Raw genomic sequence first — 12,040 nt, forward strand, 5'->3', positions numbered from 1 at the left:
AAAAGATATACAGGAGAGATACTTTAAATGCCATAGCCCTTCAGTACTGCTGTATGGTAGTGAATATCGAGGGTTAACAATCTTATCAGCGATCAAGACTTTTTTGCCCTTAGGTCTATCAAAATTCCAGTTAAAACTTTAGTTCATTGACTGAAACACTTTATCCTCCAAAAGGAAGATAAGCTTCATGTCCTTTATCTGTTCAATACATTCCGGAACAACAAGAAATTCTGTCACCTAATGATTCTCTTTCTTCCAGTGAATCAGCTGGTAGCTTTTTAAAAGAAGTAGACAAAGCCATAGAACAAAGAGTAAAATGTACACACCAAAAGAGAGAACCTTAAAAGTGGTATCTGCCTTAACAGCACAATAAATACGTTTTGAATTTGAAAATGAAAACATTCAAGGTAAGGATCCTCATTGTGGAACAGACTGGGGAACAGGGTGGTGGACAGCTGTAGTGATAATGATAGTAGGTATAACAACGCCATTAATTTATTTGCTGTATTATGAAGTTTTAGCTAAAGTGGATGTTAGTCACCATTCAACAGTGGATTCTTCACATCTGCATTCAGGAGTCACACCCACATCACAGCAGACAGAAGGGGAAAATGGAATAGCTCCAACTAAAGGAAATCCTTTGACAAACAAGATGATCATAAACTACAATCACGATTCACGGTCACCTGCTGTTCAACACAAAACAGCGCATTAGCCCATAATTACAACGTTAGTGATCACCTGTACATCTGGAATGTGGTGACTCAATTATATTCAGTAACCACTTCAAAGAAAGAATTTAGGGAGACTGGAGATGCTTTTGTTTTTCACCTTTTTTCTGAGCCATTTACAAATGGATTGAGTATAAAAAATCCCTGCAGTTGATAGTTGATATTGACAATAGTAAATCCATATATGTTATATTAGTGCTTAAAGAAAAAATGAATTTAAATATGTATCTAGGAAGTTCTTAACTTGAAAAATTCATCTTTTTTCCTAAGACTGATTATGTTTAAATTTTATTTTTAAATTATTTTTTGGTTTAAGGTTGTTAATAAGCAGAATAATGATAGCATCAGATATCTGCAACTGAATAAAGTGTACTTTAAACCATCAAAATATGTAGTTGCAAAAAATTTGATTCTAAAATTATTTATGAGCACACATAGTTAATACTGAATTTTGAAAGTTTTTGAAAACAAGTTTAGCACATCTGCTATGAAAACATAAGTAGAAATGGAAGTGGGAAAAAATAATGTCTAGTATCTATAACAGAGGCTAAGCTATATATTAAATGTTATTTTTAAGCCCCCCAAATACTGTGTTATGGTTGGGAAGTTGCCATTTGGTCACCAGAACACTGGATTAGGTCAAGACCTAAAAGTAATCTTTGTCTCTTAAAGAACGCTACCTCTGCTTCTGTTTTTTAAGGGATTATATTTGCCTCTGATATTTGAAAGCACTTTTGTAATTCTTTTGTGAAGTGTTATACTTGTACAGATTAGCAATATTTAGAAATAATTACATACTGTGATAAGTTATTGCTGTGTTACACATGGTAACATGCCTTAGTTACATTTAATGCCTTATAATATATGTGATACAATTTTTAGAATTAAAATTAGGCATTATTTCAGATGGTCCAATCAGATTCATAACATGAGCTATATAAATTCTTTTCCACCTTCATTTCACTATCAAGCACAAATTAGTGGGGTCAAAACAAATTTTCATTTTCTCTGAGGTCTGTTGTGGAAAATGGTTCATTAAGTAAAAGGAGTAGAGGCTTTTTGCATTAGCAAGAACAGACACAATACTTATTGAACCCTTAACCTCTGTTTTTCAAAGAGAAAATGTCCAACTTAAACTTTTTTTCCCTGAACTAGAGCATAAAATTGAGAACAGAGGCCAAAGGTGTATGGATTGGTTGAAAGGGCTTGATAGTGCCACTTTTTAAAATCTATGGATCTGCTAGAAAGAAGCGTTTGCATACTGATTCCATCATTTAATTTTTAAAAGTATGTGTTTTTAAAAATGTAACCAAAATGATTCATTAGAAGCAAGACTTGGTGAAGTGTGAATTGCCTGTTTTATGTATAATAAAGTATGTATCTTAACATTTATTTAAAAAAAAAAAACACATAGAAGCTGAACGAGAAGGTTCAAATATTACTATTAGAGTAGCAGTCAAGAAAAAATAGCAGCCAAGAAGAAAACAATCCCTCCACCATCCACAAAAACAAACAAACAAACAACACTTCAGGTTGAAGGGAATGACTGAGGCCCAAGTGAAATAAATACAATTAAGACTAAACCTAAAATACTGCAGTACAAGTACAAAACGGGAGAGTCAAAAAGAAAAAAATTTAAAGCTCCAAGAGAGAAAAAGATTCACAAAGGTGACAATTAGAATGACAATAGATTTCTCAAGAGCAAAAATAGTAGCTGGAGACAATGGAATTTTATCATCAAAGTGTCAAGAAAAATAATGGTCAATCTAGAATCTAAAATGAACAACAGTACAAGAGTAAGGGCAAAATAAAGACAAGGCAAAATAAAAATATGAATTTCAAAAACCTTGTTTAGACACATCAAGAGTGAGTTTACTATACACAAATCTCTGCTAAAAGAGTTTTAGTAAAAAAGGAAAAGAAGCCCGAGACCAAAGAGAAAGAGTGGGATATAAGAAGTAATGGTAAAAAATGGATAAACGCCTTGAGAAGTCTAAATAAATATTGACCGCTGCAGGGGAACTAATTTTGGGGAGGAATTAAAACAAACTGGAACTAAAATACTGGCCAAATGAACTGGAAGATGGAAATGAAGAGGTGGAAGTTAAAACCAGAATTTCTAAGGTCCTAGCATTGTTTGAAACTAGAATAAAAAGTCAATAATGCAAGTTAAAAATCTAAAGTAACCAGACGTGGTTCCATAGTGTAGCAGTTAGCACAAATACTTTACAAGCAGAAAGTCCTGGGTTCGCACCCCAGTGGAGCCACGGTCCATGGTCTATGGCTATGCCACCCTGAATAAGCCCGATGTCTGATCTTGGAAGCTAAGCAGGGTCGGGCCTGCTTAGTACTTCGATGGGAGACCACCTAGGAAGACCAAGTGCTGTAGGCATAAATAATAATTTAAGAAAAAAGAAAAAAAAAGAAAAACTAAAGTAACCAATAAAAAAATAGAAACAGAAAGTATAACTTCTAAATTGGTAAAGTAGATAGAGAATGAATAAAGAAAACTCAATCAAATGAACAAAAGACAGGAAAGGAAAAAATAAGAAAATATGGTTAAACTGAAAATCCAAAGTTAGAGGGCACAAATAGGTCCAAATATCACCAATCCTAATAACTACATGGATTAAATTAACCTAACAAAAAAGACAGATTTTAGGTCTTTTATATGTGGACTCAAAACATAAAGATTGGAAACTGTAAGAAAAAAAAGCATTCATACTAATCAAAAGAAAGCCAGTCTCACTCTGGAATATTTTGATTTACTTCTCTCTGAAATTGATAACACAAACAAGACTTAGTAAGGATAAGGAAGATTTGAATAACAATAAGCTTGATCTAATAGACTGATATACAATCCCACATCTATAAGTAAAGAATGTACATTCTTTCCAAGCATATATGGAAATTAGAAGAAACTGATCAGAGAAACTGATCATACAAGACCATCACAAAGAAAATCATAACAAATTTCAGAAAACTGATAATCATACCAGTTCTCTATCCATAATGATTAAAACTTAATTATAAGCTATAAATTAATATTAAAAAAAGATAAACCCCACATATTTGGAATTAAAAATCACTCTTGAACCATCCACAGGTTAAAGAAATAATCACAACTGAAATTAAGAAATGTTTACTATTAACCAATGAAAGCATTACATATCAAAACTTGTGAGATACAGCAAAAGACCTGACAAAAATCCACAGCTTCAAATGTATTTCAGAAGGTGTGTTAAACATATAACTAAACAGGGTTAAAAACAGCACACACACACACACACACACACAACTAGTAAAACTTGGGAAACCTAAATAAGATCAGTGAATCTGATCGATATCAAATCTAGGTTGTGATAGTATACTATATAGTTTTATAAAATGTTACCATTGGGAGAAATTGAGAAAAGTGTACAGGGATCTCTACATGTGAATCTACATGTGAATCTACAATTATCTCAATGAAAATTTCAATTAAAAAAAAAAACAAAGCCAACAAGGCTAAAATCCCAAATGCTAACACCACCAAATGCTGGCAAGGATGTGGAGTAACAGGAACTCTCATTGTTGGTGGGAATGTAAAATGGTACAGCCACTTTGGAAGAGTTTGGCAGTTTCTAACAAATCTAAACACACTCTTACCATACAATTCAGCAATTGTGCTCTTTGGTATTTACCCAAACGACTCAAAAAGTTGCGTTTACACAAAAACCTGTATACAGGTGTTTAGTGCAGCTTTATTTATACTTGCCAAAACTTCAAAGCAACCAAGATTTCGTTCGCTAGGTGAATAAATAAATAAACTGTAGTATAGCCAGACAATGGAATGTTACTCAGCCCTAAAAAGAAATGAGCTACCAAGCCATGAAAAGACATGGAGGAATCTTAAATGCATATTACTAAGTGAGAGACACTAATCTGAAAAGGCTGCATACTGTATGATTTCAACCATTTGACAATCTGGAGAAGGCAAAACTATGAAGATAGTAAAAGTATCAGTGGCTACCAAGGGTTGGGGGGGAGGGAGGGATGAATAGCAGAATAGACGATTTTTAGGGCAGTGATACTATTCTGTATGATACCATAATGTTGGAGATATGTCATTATACATTTGTCAGAACCCACAGGATGCACAACACCAAAGAGTGAACCTTAATATAAATTATGGACTTCAGGTGATAATAATATGTCAATGTAGGTTCATCATTTGCAACAAATGTACCACTCTGGTTGGGGATTTTGACAGTGGGGGGTGGCTGTGTGGGTGTTGGGGCAGAGGATATATGGAAAATCACTGAATCTTTTGCTCAATTTTTCTATGAACCTAAAAATGCTCTACAAAATAGTTTATTTAAAAAATGGTGCCATTCGCATAAAAAAACCCAGCACAAATTAAAAGAAAGCAGAAGAAACAAAGATTTGTTCACCACCTATTAACTGCCATCACTCTGCTGGGTATTGGGGTACAATGATAAAACAGACATAGTCCCAGTCCTCTTAGAGCTTACTATCCAATACAGAAATCAGATATCAACAAACCATATAAATATAAAAGTATAATATTCAACAACAGCATGTAACCTGATCTATACTTAAGTTGAAGACAGTGCCTCTGAGGAAGTGATGCTAAAGTGGGAACTAAAGGCTGGGTAAGAGTCTGGAGAAGTGTTCTAGGCAAGAGGACTAGCATATGCAAAAGCCAGAGTAGTTGGGAGTACAGGCAAGGATCAGATTACGCAGACTTTGGCTTTTACAAGTAAAGCAACTGACATCATACTTGGAGTACACAATGAAGGAGTAACATAATCCAATTTGTTTTTTAGAAAAATCACTCAAGCTGCTGTTTAGAGAATGGAGGAGAATGGGAAAGGGAAGACAGAAACAGTTACAGCAGTAGGTAGGTAGCTTGGATTAGGTGAGAGTGGAGGAGAGAAGTGGCAGGATTCTCAATATTTAGATGGAAGAACTGATAAAGACTTGGTATAAGTCTTGGACTGTAAGTCACCAGATGGAGTGACAGAATAGGAGGTATAAAAAATAGTCAACTCTAAGGTTTCTGATATGAATGACCAACTCAATAGAAATGCCATTTACAGAGAAGGAAAATAAAAGAGGAAATAATTGTAGGGGAATTTTGTATGTGTTAAACTTGAGATGCCAGTAAAATATCTAAGTAGAAATGTCAAGAAAGTGGATGGGAATGTATCATTTGAGCTCAGAATGGAAACATGGGCACAAACAATATATATTGGAATCAGTGGGCTTAGCAATACAGTGGTCATTGAGTGGCCTTACCAAGAAAAACTTCATGGACATGGAAGAGACAGTCCAGACTGAAGTATGCTGAGGAGTGAGTAGGAGGTGACAAAATAGAGGTACGGAGTGAAAATATCTCTAGAAGCTTTGTTATGGAGAGTGGAGGGACAGTTAGGACTACAGAACGAGCTAACTGGAAGATGTGGTAGAAGGGAACATTTTAAAAAAGTGACCTCTCATTTCCTTGTAACAATTCAATCAGGGAGATCTGATTAAAAGAGATTTTTTTTTCTTTTTAGTTTGGGAGATAGTAAAATATTTGTGAACGTGGAAAAGGCTTCAAAGAGGATGAGTCCAAAGAGTCTGGGAAATGGGAGTTCACTGATGGAGCCAAGTCCATGAAAATTAGGAAAGCATGGGATCTGGGACACACGTGGAAGGATCAGTGTTTGGTAAGAAGGATAAAACTCAAGTTAAATCATTGAACATATACTTATAAAAATTTAATATAAAGCTTCCTTCTACCTAAAGAAGTAGGTACATATCGCTATTTTAATATGGCAAGAAGCAGCTTCAAAAGTGCAATGGCTTTGGCTCACATAATCCTAAAATATTTCAGAGAACTCCAGAATACCAGTTTGGTCACAGCTCTAGAAAAAAAGAGTTGTTTTAGAGTAGTGTCTAGGATTTATGAAGCATCTTACCTACAAAGGTAGTAAACAGTGAAAAGTTACAGCTTTAAAAAGTAGTTTAGGTGCTAATTTCACTTAACCTTTTCATGATGGTATAAAATTTACAAAGATCTTCCACACTTTTATTTTCCTCCCACTTTTGCAATATCTTTTTCTACCTTTTAAATATAGTGTCTAGAGCTAAATGAAAAATACATCGAAGTCTCTGTGATTCCAGACAGGGAGAAAGTAAAATAAATGAATCTAATGCAGAAGAAATTTTAGAAAATCTGAAATAACTCTGGGAAGGTACAGATAAATGGCCAACAAGCTTGGGTACTAGCAAATATAAAGATAAATTACACAATTTGTGTTTATGGCAAGATGGCTTTTAATTGCTGGCTATAAGTTAGGAAGGAGGGAGATAATACAATAAATCACAAGAAAAAAACCCACTCCTTTGTAATATCTTTAAAATCACTCCCTAAGGATGGTGGGAGAGGATTATCATCCTCTAGGATAGATGTCATGGGTTGAGAGAGGTAGGTTAGGACACCTGTCCCAAGTGGTGGAGCTAGAATCTAAATCCATATCTTTTGGCTGATTTAATGCTGACTTAGTAATTAAATCTGTTACTAAGTAATAAGTTTGCTGAGTATTCCTGCCTTAACCTTTTGGGGTTAATGTCGAAAAGAGCAAAAAAGCTCTCTCACAAATTAGACGTCTCTCATCTATCTTAGAGATCATGGAATGCTGGCCTGGAAGAATTGCTGGTAGAGATACATAAGAAAATGCAAGTTCTAGGTCCCAATCCTCACCCAAATGACAGAAAGTCTGTTCATCCAGATGACTACAGGTGATGACATGAACTCAACATAAATACTGAAAATAGAAGTGTAGAAAACTCAAGGTTACCAAACTTCTTAGTTACAAAGACTGAAACACAAAAGAACAGAGCCTAAGGCAGCGTCTGATGAAAGCACAGCAAATGTTCTCTTTCTAATTACACAATCTAAAGCAGCGTTTCTCAACCTTAGCACTACTGACATTTTGGAGCAGATAATTCTCTGTTGTGGAGGACTGTCCTGTGCACTGTAGGCTGTTTAGTACTATCCCTGGTCTCTACCCACTATTTGCCAATAGCATATCTTCCCCAGCCCCAATCATGATAACTAAACATGTCTCCTGACATTGCCAAACATCCCCGGGAGGCAGGAAGAGGTGGGAATTGCCTCCAATTGAGAACCACTGATCTAGATGGACTTCACTGTGATTATAGAAGCTAAGGGCATGCAAGATAAACCTACAAAGAAAGCGGGGAAAGCTGATAATCTTATTTTCTTCCAGGCAATAGTTTGCACAATCTTAAAAAAAAACAAACAAACCCATCTAACGTTCCAAAGACATGCAGTATATACCAAGAATATCAGGCTTAGCCCAAGAGACCACACCCTATTACTGAGAGGGACTCCTAGTAATAGATTCTGGAGACCAAGTCAATTATCCTTCCTTCCCACACTCAGTAACCAAAGTGACTGTCGAAGTATGCAGAAAATCAGATACACACTCTGGTTCTGCATGCCTATTAAGCCATTGCTCATCTTTCTATTCTATGAGAGGGAGTCTACACCTTTCTGGAAATCTGGCTCCACTAACAGGTTCAACACAGACAAAGCCTGAACTTTCTAAACATCCCCCTTTTTGAGAGGACAGACAACTACCTTTAATAAGCCAGCAACACTCCCCAGTTGATTGTATGCTGACGAGAACTCTACTGCTCTCCCTTGAGAGAAGGGACACTCAGTTCTTTGTCTAATGTCTTGTTTTACAATCATTTACTCTGCCCATCAAAATCTGATGGGCTTTAGAACACTGGGCTCAGTGGCATTATCCATCTTCCCATCGCTCTGGTGTCAGAGAATCTTACACTATTTCTAAGGACCCACGCTTGAGAAGCAATTATTTTCTAAGAGTTTCTACAAAGAGAATCCTTGAAATTATTTTGACTTCACGTGTTCTAAGAAAGATTTCAGAAACAAAAGATAATCTGTGGAGCCCTGAAGCTTTCCAAATTTTGCTTTTCAGTTGGCTGATGCATGCAACCTCTCCCCAACCCCAAATCTTGCAAAATACTGTTGAGTATTCCTGGTGGTTTACCAAATTATGCTAGCTATGCTATAGACAAAAATTATTACTATTATTTTTTTACCTCGGTGTGTGAATGAAACAAAACCTTGTTTTAAAATATCTGCAGCATAGCTCAGACTGAACAGTTGAGGTTCAGTTAACTAAGGTCAGAACAAAACTGTTGCAAACCCAAGACCCAAACCCCCTTGAGCTTCCCACACTGCCTCTGCTAGACTGTGAGCTATTTGAGGGAGAAGCATGCCTTAGTCCATGGAACACAGGCCTGACTCAAAGAAGCCTCTGTAAAAGTTTGTTGTATAAAAGAAAAAGGACACTACAACACATTAACAATAAGATCATTTTGTGTCAACTGTAAAACATTTCTGTAATGGTTGCTACAGGATACTCTATTTCTGCTTTCTAGAAATTAATTGCATAAGAAACAAGACTGTGAACAATAAAAAAGCTAGTCTCGTGTTTCCTAATGGTTTCTATAGGCTCTCCCAACAATATTATTTTAGCCCTTCTTCCAAAGCACAACTTAAAGGTTTTTTAATCCCTAAGCATGCTGTTTACTCCCTTAAAAGCTGATCAGACAGAGGAGGGCACAGAACAAACTGATTTTGTAAAATTAAATTCAGAAGAAAAAGGAGGTGCGCATCTAAGGTTTTAAGTCACTGTTAACCAGTGACCCCCTAACCTAGTTCTTGCTCTCCAAATCCAGGGGGAAGGTAAACTTAGGGGGCAAAATTAGGCCTTGGCTACACTGGCAGTTATAAAACATTTTAGCAGTGCTCTGCCGGGCCTCTATAATTAGAGTGTATGCCTCAAGAGACTTAAAATGAACTCAAAGGGTTTTAGAAACCAACAGCCAGCCCTCTGAGCACTGAGCTGCGTAGCCATGGGGCTGCTGCGCTGGGTGCCTGCCACCGTGTGCACATGTGTGCACACACACGCCAGTTCTGAAGAGTCTCTTTTTTCAAAGCTCTAATGGCTTGACCTCAACACCTGCTGCACTTCCTGAAGACAGACAGGCTCTGGAACTCCATTTGTTCCTCGCACGCGGCTGCACTTTCTAGGAACGACCGCACACACGCAGTAGCTGGCCAGCTGCCAAGGCGGGGGCAGCCCAGCTGCCTGGGGCCTGAACTTTCCCAGTGCTGTTAGGGCGGGATCCCACTATGAGCTGACTCAGCGGCCAGCATGGAACCCTGCCAACCCCACAGCAGTGCGGGGGCTGCTGGCAACTCACAGATGTTTTGCTAAACCAGAGCAATCAGCCTGGAGGCTGGTCTGGGCTGGCGGCCAGGCTGCTGCTGTCGTGGAAGCTGGGCTTCTCTGATCCTTGTCCTAGCTCTGCCACTACCTCCCTGGCGATGACGGAAAATCTCTGTGCATCTCAGCATCATCCCTGCCTCAGAGCACGTGTGTGTGGATGCAAGAGGGACGGCACTGTTTGTATTAGAATACCTGGAGCACTACTATCTACCATGTGCTAGCTCAGTTAATCCTCACAACATCCTTAGGAGGTATGCTTCATTATTTTTACTGCACAGACAAGATGACATATAGGCTCAGAAGAATGAAGAGCCCTATCGAAAGATCACAAGGGTAATAAATGGATGAATGGGATTTGAACCTCACTTTGCTGGCTTTGGAATCAACTGCAAACACTGCTATTGTAGTAAACTCAGATGAACGGCACAGGCTCCTTTATACAAAGAAGCTGATTTTTCAGGTTCCAAAGGATTTTCTTATGTGACTTATAGTTGCCCTGTGAAAATCCACAGCTCTTCACTGATTTCTAAACAGCACCATTGGACCACATGCAGAGTATGTGTTTATAGGGAATATCCAGACATTACTAGATTTATCATGAACTCCCTGACTAAGCATCAATAATTCACTTAACCTGGAGCAACTTATCATTGCTCCTGTTCTTTGGGTGAGGAAAAACTGCATTGCAGGTCAGAAAGAGAAGAAGAATAAGAAGTCCAAGGGTTGGCTAAGAACAGCTTCCTTAGGCTCCACTCCCTGAGATAATTAATTAAGAACCCAAAATCTGTATTTTTTTAAAAGCTCCCTAGTTGACTGATGCTCAGCTATATTTGAAAATCACTTAAGCTTGCCTTGGCTAAAATGGGAATTTTGAGGTCTACTCTTTCCTATGAAATGAAATCATGTCTACAAAGCTCGTTGTTAGAAAATATACATAATGCAAGAGTTTCTCATCAGCTATGTTTAACTGCAAAACAACAAAACTGTCCTTAAAGAGCATGATCCTGGGTTAGCCTGGAGCTTAGAAACTGTCTTAGGCAAATATAAACTGTTCTTTTATATTACTAGACAAACTAATTAGAGTCATGCATCTCATTTTTAGATAACCTTCATAACATTGTTGCAATCTCATCCTTCCTTAAAAAACAACTGTACTGACATTCTTTCACTTCAAACTTGGAACAATACACGTGAGGAGTAACTTACATATTTCATTGCTTTATTCGAAAAAACATGCATGGCAAAAAAATTCAGTCTATTCATGTCTAGGCTGCTGGTCACTAAAGTGGGGTAAAAAGGCACAACTGGCACAGACCCTGGCTCTGGACATCCAGTACCCCTCTCTGGCTAGCCTTTAGGAAGAACAAATGACCCCCACACCAGAAAGACTGACCTGCTTGAGCTGCTCATCCAGATTCCAGCCTGCCTGCCCAGCTGCAGAAACTGAAGGTGGGGCCTTGGCAGCATCTTTGGTATGGTCTTCTTGAGCTTGCTGTCCCTGTGGTGGGAGCCCTGGTGCTGGAAGGAGACCAGATATGGGTGCCACTCTGGGGTCTTGGTGAGCCACTTTCTGCACATGAAAATATTTTGCAGCATCCCGGACCTCTTTCTCAGCCACCTCTGCAATGTCATCATCCCCATCCTCATCTTCCAAACCTCCTTCCTCTTCCTCAGGCTCTGAGTTCATGTTGCTCCGTTCAAAAACTCGGGTCACTGCTGTGGCCAGAGGAACTCTGGCTAAGGGACCCAGGGCAGGACTGCCAGAAGGCCTCCCAGGTGTGGTAGAAAGAAGAGTCTGTGTGACCAGCTTCTGGGCATATAAGAACTGGGTTTCTCTCATCTGCTGTCCCTGCTTCTCTCTGGCATCCATCTGCAGAGGAGCCTGGTGCAGTGGTGGCTGCTGCTGCTGCTGCGGCTGCGGCGGCTGCGGCGGCGGCTGCTGCTGCTGCTGAGGCTGCTGCGGCTGCTGCG

At 38.3% G+C, this 12,040-nt stretch overlaps 1 protein-coding gene and 2 pseudogenes across 2 annotated transcripts in view; 2 read left to right on the plus strand and 1 right to left on the minus strand.

Moving 5' to 3' along the window:
* Positions 1-715, plus strand: part of LOC102888857 — a 3,458-nt pseudogene extending 2,743 nt beyond the window's left edge.
* Positions 1-12,034, minus strand: part of ARID3B (AT-rich interaction domain 3B) — a 48,082-nt gene extending 36,048 nt beyond the window's left edge. For both annotated transcript variants that reach the window (XM_015597657.2, XM_025040403.1), the window contains exon 1: positions 11,463-12,034. In XM_015597657.2, the coding sequence (XP_015453143.1) occupies positions 11,463-11,939 (477 nt within the window). In that variant the 5' untranslated portion in view covers positions 11,940-12,034. The remainder of the gene's footprint in view (positions 1-11,462) is intronic.
* On the plus strand, positions 3,008-3,123 carry LOC112471711 (annotated as a pseudogene).
* Positions 12,035-12,040: the final 6 nt, after the last annotated feature.

Source organism: Pteropus alecto, unplaced genomic scaffold, assembly GCF_000325575.1.
Source record: "Pteropus alecto unplaced genomic scaffold, ASM32557v1 scaffold38, whole genome shotgun sequence".
NCBI classification, from domain to species: Eukaryota; Metazoa; Chordata; class Mammalia; order Chiroptera; family Pteropodidae; genus Pteropus; species Pteropus alecto.